At 41.8% G+C, this 13,249-nt stretch overlaps 1 protein-coding gene across 1 annotated transcript; it reads left to right on the top strand.

Moving 5' to 3' along the window:
• The first annotated feature begins 10,871 nt into the window (after window positions 1-10,871).
• On the top strand, window positions 10,872-11,855 carry LOC127131334 (uncharacterized mitochondrial protein AtMg00810-like). The gene has a single exon (XM_051060256.1). It carries the CDS (start codon window positions 10,872-10,874, stop codon window positions 11,853-11,855), a length of 984 nt encoding a protein of 327 aa, XP_050916213.1.
• The last annotated feature ends 1,394 nt before the right edge of the window (window positions 11,856-13,249 follow it).

Raw genomic sequence — 13,249 nt, 5'->3', positions numbered from 1 at the left:
CACGGTAGGGGTCGTTACTACCAGCACACTACTGCAGTAACCATCCCTGCCGGTAATCGGACAGTCCGACAGCAACCTCAGACTAATCCCCAGAAGATACAGGGAGCTGGGAGTCAAGTGAAAGGAAAGGGGGTTGATCGTCATTTTGACAAGCCACCTATGCCATATGCTGCTCTGTTTAAAAAGTTGATGGATCTGGGGATGGTTCAGCCAAGGACGTTAGCTCCATTGAGAGCAGATCAGTGGCCACCAAACTATAATGAGAACGCCAGGTGTGAATTTCATTCTAGTACGCAGGGGCATGACATTGAGGGTTGTAGAGCCTTTAAGCATACTGTTCAAGACCTGCTGGAGTCCAAGGCCCTCTATTTTTCACTATTGACAGATGTTAATGCTAATCCCATACCGGCGCATGGTCAGGCGATGGGGAATGCAATTAATGAAGATTCAGATTACACCCGGGCAGTGGGTAAAGAAACTAACAGTGACTGGGGAATTGATCAGTGGATAAAATCGTGCGTGCCAGGGAGCTGGAAGGCCTAAAAGATCAACACTGTTACTCGTCTGGAAGAGTATTATTTCTTGTTTTCAGTTTATTTGCATGAAAGCCATACGTGTTGCCCGACACGTAATGGTCCATTGTAAGGGCCACCTCATGTTTAAATTTGCATTTCTGCATCATTAATAAATGGATGTTTTTCAGTCAAAAAACGGTGTTCCCTGTTTTTCATTTATTTTGCAGTTTAAAAACAAATAAAAATGGCAATGTTTATTTTCATTTTTTATCTTTTTGTTTTGTCTCGTTCCGACTTCAAAAACAAGTTTCCGGATCTTGTTGATAACAATTTGGTTACCCCTCATATGACTTCGACAAACCGATCTATCAGGCTGAAGAAGAAGACGAAGAAGACTGTGATCTGCTGGAATTAACCAGGTTGTCAAAACAAGAGGAGAAGGTGATTCAGCCGCACGAGGAGCGGGTTGAGGTTGTTATTCCAAGCACCGCCGAGGTCAGGAAGGAAAAAATTGTGGCTGCTTCAGAGGCGAGTCGAGAGCAGAATGGTAGCCTTGTTGAAGGAGTATGTAGATACCTTCACCTGGTCATGTCAGGATATGCCAGGGTCGGATACCGGTGTCATTGTACACAAGCTGCCAGGGAGAGAATACCGTCCTCTAAAGAAGCGGAACGCCAGTGCCTGTATCAGAGAGCCATGGTGACTTTGTCTCATGATATGATTCGTCATGAAATCGAATGCTATGCTATGACATGATAGCAAAGTCCCAGTCAGAAGTGGGGCATCTGGCGGACCGGGGCAAGTTGTTTGACCGGTTGAAACAATTCAAACTGAGGTTGAATTCAAGTCAGTGCACTATCAGAGTGCAATCCGGTAAATCGTTGGGGTTCGTTATAAGAGAGGAATCGAGGTTGATCCTGCTAAAAAAAAAAAAAAAAAAAAAAAAAAAAAAAAAACGACAACAAAATGCCTGAACCGAGAAAAAGAAAAGAGAGGTTCGTGGTTTCTTAGAAAGATTGAACTACCTGTCATGGTTCACATCTCATCTAATAGCCACGTATGAACCCATATTCAAGACTGTTGAAAAAAAAATCGAACGGTCAGGCGAAATAATGATTGCCAAGGGGCATTGAAAGAAATAAAGGAATAAGTTGCAGGAACCTCTGATTCTGATATCTCCTGTGGGAGGAGCAATTGTCAGTTCTGTACTTGACGGCCTTCGAGGGATCCACAAGGTGTATTGGGTCAGCATGACAAGTCTTGTCGAAAAGAGCATGCAATTTACCTTAGCAAAAAGTTTACCGACTGTGAAACAATACATTCACTGTTCGAGAAAACTTGCTGTACTTTGGCATAGGCTGCTCGCCGACTGAGACAGTATATGCTGGTTCATACCACTTTGTGGATTTCCGAGATGGATCCGATCGAGTATGGGTTTGAGAATCCAGCATTGACCGGACGGGTTGCGAGAAGAGCAAAAGAATGTTGACTGATTTGTGACACTCTCAGAAAGCAATCAAGGGGTGTATTGTCTGATTACATCTCTCCGCAACCCATTGAGGATTATCAACCGATGAGGTTTGAGTTCCCTGATGAGGACATCTCGAGGTGCTCCAATCGAAGGATTGAGAGCGACTGATCCCGGAGGAGGGGCCTGACCCCGAATCCGAACGGATTCTGATGTCTGATGGGGAGGTTAAGGAGAATAAGATTTTGTTGTCCGGATAATGTTTGAATACACCAACGACGGTGTGATTGAGTACAAAGCTGGTATCCTGGGTACTGTACCGCGGTACGTACGTCTGCTAGGGCACACGCCTTTCTCACTTAGAAAGCTTGATTGAAGAAAAGAGGCTAGCAGCCATCTATCAGGGGCAGTTATATTAGCAGGGAATGAAGCGTGCTCTTGACAAGAAAGTACGACCTCGGGTATATCACGTGGGTGATATGGTGCTGAAAAGGATCCTTCCTCCTCAGAACGATCGAAGGGGCAAATGAACACCGAATTATGAAGGTCCATTCGTGGTCAAGAAGGTTTTCTCTGGAGGAGCCTTGTTGTTAACGACCATGGATGGTGAGGATTTTCCATCCCCTGTGAATGCGGACGCAGTTAAAAAATACTTCGTGTAAAGAGACCCGCTGGACGAAAAGAATAAAATAGTCCAGGCAAAAATGGGCATCCCGGCGAACCAAAATCAGAAAAAGGTTCGGGCAAAAATTAGGGATAAAAATGAAAACTGTACACCCGGCAAGTCGAAAACCTGAAGAGGCGACTTGGGCAAAAAAGGGTATCCCGGTGGACTGAAAACCCGAAAGGGCGGTCCAGGCAAAAGAGGGATTGAAACGAACAACTGCGTCTGGCATGATCGTTTGCGCTGTGGTTGAAGCATCATGGATAATACCCAGTAGGGATCGGTTGGAATCGTCTTGTTCAGAAGGCAGAAAGCAAGGAGAGTCTGAGGACATATGGGGTGTAACTGAGTTGGAACTCGATGAGATCACGGGTTTCACATTGCCATTAGGATAGATTTTTCCTTTTGAGCGCAATTACCTCTTTTCAGGAATTGCTTCCTTTTGTATTGCTCATTTGAGTCACACTTTTCAAATCAATAAAATGCACATTCGGTCAAATAATTTTGTTTTTGTTTTTCATTACCGTTTTGATTGCAAAAACATCCAATTATTTTTGATAAAGAATCTTTGCATTTTAACACATACAGGTTCCTTCCAATGCATGTTTATAAGATTGAAAGCTTGAAATCTTATTTGGAAGGTTGAGTGACCCAAGTGTTGAAATCTTGACACGCCTGGGGCACGGTTTTATCTAACGGTCTGTTTTGCAGGAACTGTTAGGTATTTTCACTCACTTGCAGGTTGTGGTGTGGAAGCTATTGACAAATCCCCATGGGAGTCCGATCAGGGACAGAGATATCTGAAGAAACGACGAAGTGACGTTGCGACGCACGACGAGCCTTGATGGTAATCAAGAAGACTCTTCAAAGTCGGAAGACTGGAAAGTTTGTAATTCCCCGCAGAGTTCGATCAGGGACGGAGGAGGAACGGAGGGGCGACGAGAGACGTCCGACGACCCTTGAAATTAATCAAGAAGACTCTTCAAAGTCGGAAAATTGAAATTTATGTATAAATCCCAGGAGTACGTCTCTCGTCGAGCGCGGAGCGATTTGAAATGCAAGATGATGGAGCAGAAAAGGTCCAGACGAGTCTGGTAATTCTCAAAAGTGGAAAGCTGGTGCGAGATTAGGAGGTGGATACCGTGGTTCGACGAGTCGATGGGTGTTATAGACCAACTTTTCTCATTTCCTCAGCTAGTCCCCGAGTGGAGCGGGTTCAAAGAAATATATCTCCAGCAGTTTCCCGAGTGGAGCGGGTTTTTTCAATGACATATTTCTCCAACAGTGTCCATCCTACCAGTGGATTGGACAAGTTTCCGTAGCAAACAAATATCTGTATCCCCGGCTGAGGGTATCCTGCATGTGGATTGGATGGGGCATCCCCAGCGGAGTAGTTTTCATTCCCCTAGCAGGGTCTGGATGGTTATTCCCAGCAGGTTGAAGATTGCTCATTTCCCCAGCGGGAGTATCTGCGAGGGTTCCTCAAGCAGAGTTGGGATCTGTATCCCCAGCAAGTCGAAGATTGTGGTATTCCCACAGAGTTTGGTGATGGTTCTTCTTCCCCAGCATGTCCTCGAGAGGGTTGGGTGCAAAGGAGGCTTTCCCCAGCAAGGGTGGCATTTTCCCAGCAACAGTGCTATTCCCCGACAGGGTGGTGATCGGAGCAGTGACGAGTTCCTCGGCAGAGAGTCTCGTGTTTCCCAGAAGAGTCCCTTAAGGGGGATGCCTTTTTCATGTAGAATAGAGCATGGCATATTGCATAGAAAAATAAATAAATCGCGTAGCATTTCCATAATTATGGAGCATTACGCAGAAAAAATCAATCATGCATCATTGCAAACATCAGCTAGTCTCAGACTGTGGTTACCGTTTGAGAGGTGTTTTGCCAGAAGATGAAGGTGTTACTCCGAGTAGTATAGCCTCATGATTTGATCAAAGGTGGTTTCCCAGTAGTACTATACTGGAGAAGATTTCTTCCGTCGGGCAGAGATGGAAAGGTGATGCGTTCAGCTAGTCTCGAGCCGTGGTTACCGTTTGAGAGGGGTTTCGCCAGAGAATGCGGGTGTTTCTCCGGGGAGTTTAGCATCATGACGTCAGATCAGCAATGTTCCCCAGTAGTGCGATATTGGAGGAAATGTTTCCGTCAGACAGAGATGGAAGTAAAATCAGAGGACGTTACGCGATCAGCGCGATTCCGGGGTTCAAATGCAATGATTAAAGATCATTAGTACAAGAGTTTTTCCGGTATTCAGACCGAGGCGGTATTCAGACCGAAGTGGCGTTCAGACCGATTTTCCGATTTTCAGATCGAAGAAGTTTCCGACAATCAGGTCGATGTACTTGTGGCATTCAGGCCAGTTTTCCGGTATTCAGACCGAGGCGGTATTCAGACCGAAGTGGCGTTCAGGCCGATTTTCCGATTTTCAGATCGAAGAAGTTTCCGAAGATCAGGTCGATGTACTTGTGGCATTCAGGCCAGTTTTCCGGTATTCAGACCGAGGCGGTATTCAGACCGAAGTGGCGTTCAGGGCGATTTTCCGGTGTTCAGACCGAAGAAGTTTCCGACGATCAGGTCGATGTACTTATGGCATTCAGGCCAGTTTTCCGGTATTCAGACCGAGGCGGTATTCAGACCGAAGTGGCGTTCAGGCCGATTTTCCGGTGTTCAGACCGAAGAAGTTTCCGACGATCAGGTCGATGTACTTGTGGCATTCAGGCCAGTTTTCCGGTATTCAGACCGAGGCGGTATTCAGACCGAAGTGGTTTTCAGACCAAGAAGAAGAAAAGAAGTTTCGGGGTTCAAGAAAAGCAAAAAAATATAACAATAAGGAAAGAAAGAATGAGAATCCCGAGTGGATGTGTGATGATCAGGCCATGGTTATCCCTGAGTTACCATTTATTTTGGTATCCAGGTCGACAGTTCTGTTTCGGTATTCAGACCGACTTTCTCCGTTCCAGACGGATTTTTTGTTCAGAGAATGTTTCTTCGCCGATGCTGACAGGCGTTGTTAATTATTATCCCATCAGAGTGCAAATTGTTCGTCTGTTCTTGGTATTCAATCCCTCTTCATCCTGATCATCCGAAAGCCGAGGTTATTCGTATCGACAGGTTCACAGTGGATTGAATAGGGGCAGCTGTAACACCTCAAAATTTGCCCTCCTCTCTTGGGACTAGCATTAACATTGTACATATCATTTTAGGTCATTAGGCATTGCATATTGCATATCATGTGTTTACATTGTGCAAGCTATCCTCTCAAGTCTTGATCAGAAGATGAGGAAGTCAAAGGGCAAGCCTAGGGTTTACTGACTGATCATTGGCCATCTGAGGATTGGGCTGTGAATTAGGGTTTCATGATTTTCAATGGATATTGGTCTTCATCTTGATTGCAATGATACATCATCATCATCATAATTGGATGTCATCAGAAGATTGAAGAAGATTCCTTGAGATTAGGGTTTTGACCACTGGTCAACCCTAATCAGTTGCATTGGGCCAATCAGGGCATAATCAGGAGATGGGGTTTATGATGGTTATGGGGTTCATTCTTTGATTATTTTGTGGTTATTGAGGCTAGGGTTTCACCCTTGAGCCATTTCAGTTGAGAATTGAAGCTCAGATTGATCTATGCATGACCAAATTCATCTGTCAGATGAAAAGTCAATTGTGGTCAACTGTACATGATCTGATGGATTTGGAGGTGGAAATGAGTTGGATACACTTCATTCATGTTGGAACAAGTGTTATTTGACATTGCAAAGCTTAAGAATGAAGAAAATTAAGTCAGGACAAAAACTGCCAAAAATAGAAAGTGACTTGTAACTGAAGTTTCCAAAAATGGAAAGTTTTGGACCTCAAAGCCACGTGTCCAAGGAAGCTTCAAATGAAAATTTGTTCAACATGAAAGTTGTAGATCTTGTTCTCACCTTTCCAAAAAGTCCAAGAACTTGAAAATCCCATGTATGGTTGGAAAGTTATGGCTCAGTGAAATTCAAAAATGACCCATAATCAGGAGGCCATAACTTCCACATGGTTTGTCCAAATTGCAAGTTCTTTACATGCACAAACTCCATTTGACATGTACTTTCATGGTGCATAATTGGATTTTTCCAAAAGTGGTCAATGCAAAAAGTCAATTTTCAACTGGACAGTTAAATTGGACCAAGGGCAAAATTGTCCAACTTTTAAAATAATTGGAATTTTGAGATGAGACTTTTTGCTACACCTCATAAATGGAATTTGGAGTGTGTTGGAATCATCATTTCATGCATAGGCCTTGTAATTTGAGATTTGGCTTGAAAAATGCAATGGCATAATTGGACAAATTGCTACCACATAGTGAAATTGAGAAATAAGCATCCAATGAGAGTGAGGCAAGTGGCAATGGATTACACATGATATTTAGAGTTTGCATGAGCTGTCAACAGGTGTCATTGAGCTGGCATAGTGAAATTCCATTTTTGCCCCTTTTTGCAAATAACCATTTTCACTTACAATGCCAATTTGGTTAACAAGGTGATTAATCATGGATTAAGCATTCATATATAAACAAAAACACATTCTAATCATAACTGATTTTCACATTTCCCCAAATTGGATCTGAAAACCTCTCACATTCATCAATTTCATCAAGAACTCAAAAGCTTCAAATCAAAAGTTCATCACCAATTCTCAACCAAACTTCGAAATTCTTTTTGGTCTGAACTCCAATCATCATCCTTAGCAACTATTTGTGGAGATTGAAGGGGGAAAAGGCTTGGATCGTGACTGTTCATAACAACCTCAACAATGGTGAAATCGAATTTTGAGCACTAGAAGCCACATTGTTCGAACCTGAGCTTGGAACTCAACTTCTTGAAGCTTGTTGCGTAGCTGTTTTGGACTCATAGGCCTGGAAACATCACGAACAATACCGCCATTTCCAGGTTTGAGGTTTTTTCGAATCTCATAATTTGCTTCAAGTTCATGTGCGTTTGGTAGTGCATGCTGTGTAGGTTACGATGATATGTTTGGATTGTGAAATGATGAACCATAGGAGGAGAAATCTAAGTTTGAAGTTATGAACACAAACCCTAATCTCTTCGATGCGCTTGATTTAGGAATGGTTAGGTCAAAATAGGTTAGTATTTGGATTGTAGAGGTTGAGACGGTTCCAACGGATCCTCATTTGCTCATTTCCATGAAGTTTGGATGTTCTTCGATTTTTGGAGTTTCTGGAAAATTGTTCAGTAAAAACGATGAAGAATGCTTGCTAGATCTTCAAAACCATTTGAAAATTCAAATACTCTGTTTCCCGCTCCCGCCATCGTTAATTACCAATATGCCATTGTGAATTTCATTTTTATTTTAATTAATCATTAGCACCTTAAATAATTCATAGAAAATTGTAGAAAAATCAGAAAAATATAGGAATTTTTATGTTGACTTCCTTGACTTGTGTAGAATTTTTTTGACCTATTGGTCAAAGTTGTGCATGGTAGAAATTCCATTTGGCTTGGGCTTGTTTCACATGTATCCATTTTTGACACCTTGTACCATTTGATTCATGAAATTCTCATATTGTAAAATAAATGCCTGGAAATTTTTGTGATGATTCTTGACTGGATGAGGTTTATTTCCATGTAAATTTCATGCATTTTTGATACCTGGTCATGTAGTTGTGAATTTTGTAACTTAGGTGTGACAATTTGTGTCACACCTCTTGATGTCAAATTGCTGGAATTATTTGAGTGACCTATACATGTTGAAATTGATTGAAATTTTGCATGATGCTTAGTTAACATGTTAGGAAGCTTTGTGAATTTTTGTAGAATTTTACATTGCATTTTCAATTTGATTGTGATTTTTCATTCCTGTTGACCAATTGTGCAAGCTTGTGTGACATATGTTGGTAGATTGATTGGGAAATGCTCATATGGTGCTGTATGATCATGAAATTTGATATGCTTGTAGTAGACACATGTTAGGACCTCCCTGTTTTGGTCTCATCCATTTCTTTATTGTTTTCATTGAGTTATGAATTTTTGAAGTGGAAGCATGTGTTGATGTTGTGATTTGGAGCCTATAATTGTGTCTGTTTTTGTTGATTTTTATTGACATGGTTCCATTTGCCCAATTGAGCTCAAATTTGACATGGTAGATCTTGAATATCCCCTGTTTATGTGTAAATTATTTGAGAATTTTTGGAATTGCTTTGGTGTAGATTTGAATGCAATAGTTCTGTTTGCATGTTTGATGCTTCATTTGAACTAGTTTGCCTTATTTTGTGCATAACATGAGCATAATGAATGATATAAACATGAGACCAATGATGTTTGCTCTTGTTTGACTTTAATTTGAGATTGGTTTGTGAATGCCTTGCTGTTTAGGGATTTTTTCTTGCTTTGGACCCTAGGCTTGGCCTAGTGGTCTAGTTGCTAATGTTTGCTTGGTTTTTCAGGACAAGAAAAGCAATGCTTATGGAGAATGATCCAAATCAATTTTAATGGATGTTGTTGATGTTTGTATACTAACATAACATTGTTTTGTAGGTGGTGAAGCTTAGGCTTGAGCTTTGAGCTTGCCTTGTGTTGTGCATTGAGTTGTATATTTTGATTGATTGAACTTGCTGTTTATGGTTTGTCTGTCTGATTACTAACTGTGTTTGATTGTTTCCAGGTACTTTAGTTGCTCAGTTCCTTGTGAACTTTTGCTTTGCTTTGCTTAAGCAACTTGCATAGAGGTATAACTTCCTAACTTCATGTAGTCTGGAGACCCGGCTGTTACCGGGCCGGGCAAATAAATGTCTGAAGTCCTCCTTAAGAGGCAATGATTGTGGTTGTTTATTTTTAAGCCCAAGCAGGAAAAGTCCTTCAAGTAAGGCCATTGGTGGAAGGTAGGGGTATGCAGTCTACCCCCCACTATTCAGTTGAGTCTTCTCCTTGCTCCCATTACATGGTTGTAGCATTGAGATCAAAAGCCCAAGATCTTGTGCAGTGCACATTGTGTCAGAGTCTCTGAGTATAGAAGGGTTCCCCCATTCTGGACCCATGCTCATTTGTCAGAAGCTCTCCCTGGTTAGGGATAAGAGCTGTGAGGTCTGATCCTCACTTCACCTCTCATCTGCTTCACCTTAGCCTCGTAATGGCAAGGTTAAGAGCAAACCCAGCCCGTACAGACGACTCGCTTCGGCAGTCAAACCTATTGTGTGAGCCACTTGTTTGGTTATAGTGCGTGCTGTGTGAATATCTGTTTGAGATGCTTGTTCTCATTTGATATATGATTGTATGCTTGTGTGTTAGCTTCTTTCCTGGATAGGAATAGTTTGCTTATGCAAGTAGGATAGAAAACTGAACTTAGGGTAAGCGATGCATGACAACATTAGGCTCGAGTCTCAGCTCCCTAGTCGTGTGTCTTTCCCCGGTTTCTGGTTAGCAATTTAGTCCCTTTCAGGGGAACTACATCGCCCTGATCCTCGTTCCAGACGAGGTATGTAGGCAGGGGGTCGTGCGAGACCTCTCCGGGCAACCTTTTTCTTTTTTGCGTGTGTTTGTTTGTTATCTGATTGTGTTTTGGCTCGGATGCCGACGTAAGCCCAGTCATTGGCAGTCGGGCTCCACGTTTGCCCTTTTGAATGTATGTTTGGGTTCGGATGCCGACGTAAGCCCAGTGATTGGCTGTCGGGCTCCACGTTTGCCCTTTTGAGTGCGTTTTGGTTCGGATGCCGACGTAATTCCATCCAGTGGTTGTCGGGCTCCATGTTTGCCACCCTTGCTTGTCTGTATGTTTTGTGTTGTTTGGCGTGCGTAAGCCGAACTACAGTGGCTCTGATTCTTGTTCCAGACAAGATATGTAGGCATAAGGTGCGATACCTTATCGAGCCCGTTTCTCCTAACCCCACCTGCGTTCCCTGTGTGTGTGTGTGATGTTTAGCAACCTTTTTCTTTATTCTAGGACGTGGATCCCGTCGAGTACGACGGACGTGAGGGGTGCTAATACCTTCCCCTTGCGTAACCGACTCCCTTACCCTTTCTCTCTGGTCGCAAGACCATGTTCTTTCCAGGTTTCTCTGAGCGTTTCCTTTCCCTATCTTGGGATAAATAACGCGCAGTGGCGGCTCTGTGTGTGTTTTATTTTGAGTCTCGCCGGTTGATTTTTCGCAGGATGCGACACTATGTCGCCACCATTAGCTTTCGCCATAGCACATCAGACCACTCCCTCTACATATATCGACAAGGTTTAGACATGGCCTACATTCTGCTGTATGTAGATGACATCATCCTCATCAACTCCACTCAGGTCCTCCGCCAATCAATTGTATCACTCCTAGCATCTGAGTTTGCAATGAAGGATTTGGACCCTCTGAGTTACTTTCTGGGTATTGCAGTATCTCGTCATCCTGATGGCATATTTCCCAGTCAAAGCACTTATGCATCAGAGATCATTGAACTTGCTGGCATGGCGTCCTGTAAACCATCAGCCACTCCTGTTGACACCAAGCAGAAACTCAACACCTCCTCCGACACTTCTTATGAGGATCCCTCATTGTATCAGAGTCTTGCAGGGGCCCTACAATATCTCACCTTCCCTCGACCTGATATATCATATGTTGTTCAACAAGTTTGTCTTCACATGCATGCCCCTCGCATGGAACACATGCTTGCTCTTAAGCGCATTTTGCGTTATGTTCAGGGCATCTTACATTTTGGACTAGACTTATCCCCATCTCCCATTACAAAGATTATCTCCTACACTGACGCTGATTGGGGTAGATGTTCTGACACCAGACGTTCTACATCTGGTTATTGTGTTTTTCTAGGGGATAACCTTATTTCTTGGTCTTCCAAAAGGCAGCCAACTCTCTCCCATTCCAGTGGTGAAGCTGAATATAGGGGAGTTGCCAATGTTGTCTCTGAATCGTGTTGGATTCGCAATCTTCTCCTGGAACTCCATTTTCTCATTCCTCGGGCCACTTTGGTGTATTGTGACAATGTTAGTGCCATTTATCTATCTGGTAATCCTGTGCAGCATCAACGCACTAAGCATATTGAGATGGACATTCATTTTGTTCGGGAAAAGGTAGATCGTGGTCAGACTCGCGTCCTTCATGTTCCCTTAAGACATCAGATCGCAAACATCTTCACCAAAGGACTTCCTCGCATTCTCTTTGATGATTTTCGGACCAGTCTAAGTGTCTGTGAACCTCCCGCTTCGACTGTGGGGGTGTGATAGAATATAATATTTTGTTATAATTAGTCATAATTAGTTTCCTATAATTATGTTGTATCATAATTAGATAGTTGACCAAATGTTACACATTGATGTATATATATTCTATTCAGATCAATGAAAAGGACACAATTTCCATTATCTTACAAAAACCCAAACATTGATTAATTTTTTCTGGTAACAACTACTTCGAAGAATAGTTTGTTAAATGATTTTCAGGGTTATGTTCAAGAATCAAAATGGTTTTGTTCAAACATCAGAGGTTCTTATGAAGTTTCATATATCGGAATATAAGCTACCAGTTTCTGACAAAATGGTATTCTATCTGATTCTGTACAACCTTTATGCTGATTGAGAATTAATATTCATGTTCTGAACCTAGAACATTGGGTACTTGGCATCAAGTTATTCCATGGCTTTTGAAAGTTCTGCTCTTCAAAGGCAATCTAGCTCTGAGAGAATTTCTAAAGAACTAGATTTCAAGGTTTCTTTAAAAGAACTCAACCAAGCTTCTAAAGTGAAGCCCATAAGAATGTCGATGTTAATCAAACTAGTGCTCTAGACAACATCAATCAACTTCTGAAGATAAACCAAATTCCAACTGAATATTTACTCTGGTACTTAAAAAAAGGTTAATCAGGAAAGTGTTCTTTCATTCTGATTTTATATTTTTAGGATTATATATCTCAGAGGGAGCTTTGTGCTTCTGTAAGATCCTTTGTGATTATCTTGTACAAAATTGTTCATCAAAATACATGTTTTGTCATCATCAAAATGGGGGAAATTGTTAGAACAAGATTTGGTTTTGCATCTATACCTTGAGTATTGATGATAACAATATTGTATTTGTGTGAAAACAATTTTGGTACCCTAATGGTTTGTTATCATGTAGCTTTAACATCCAGTTCTGATTCTGAATATATGATGTGCAACGTCATCAATTTCTGAATGATGTGTTCCAAATCTGCTTATGTGCCAGCTATTAGAAGTTCTGAAAGATGTTCAATATTGTTGCTGCAATGTTCTTTCTGGTTCTGTGTTGATTCACTCCTGAGAAGCTTATGAGGAGACATTATGTTGCTGCTGCAATGTTCTCTCAGCTCATTCTTTTGGACGTGACTCTGATCACCAAACTTCTGAAGAAGGGAAAGCTTCTGAAGTTATGTTATATAATTGAAGATTCTGAAGATCTCAATCCAGATGATTGAAGTTATCAAGGTTCTGATTGAAGATTCTGAAGACTTTGAAGATTCTGAAGATCTCAAGTCAGACTACTGACGTTGTCAAGGTTCTAACAAAAGATTCTGAAGTTTATGAATCCATATTTATGTTTCTTCATTTCATGCTTCATCAACTTTCATCAGAAGCCAATGAATTTGAAGATACAATCAAAT

This window comes from Lathyrus oleraceus, chromosome 3, assembly GCF_024323335.1.
Source record: "Lathyrus oleraceus cultivar Zhongwan6 chromosome 3, CAAS_Psat_ZW6_1.0, whole genome shotgun sequence".
In the NCBI taxonomy this organism is placed as follows: Eukaryota; Viridiplantae; Streptophyta; class Magnoliopsida; order Fabales; family Fabaceae; genus Lathyrus; species Lathyrus oleraceus.
Note: the sequence above shows the minus strand (reverse complement) of the source record. Positions and strands in the feature narration are given on the sequence as shown.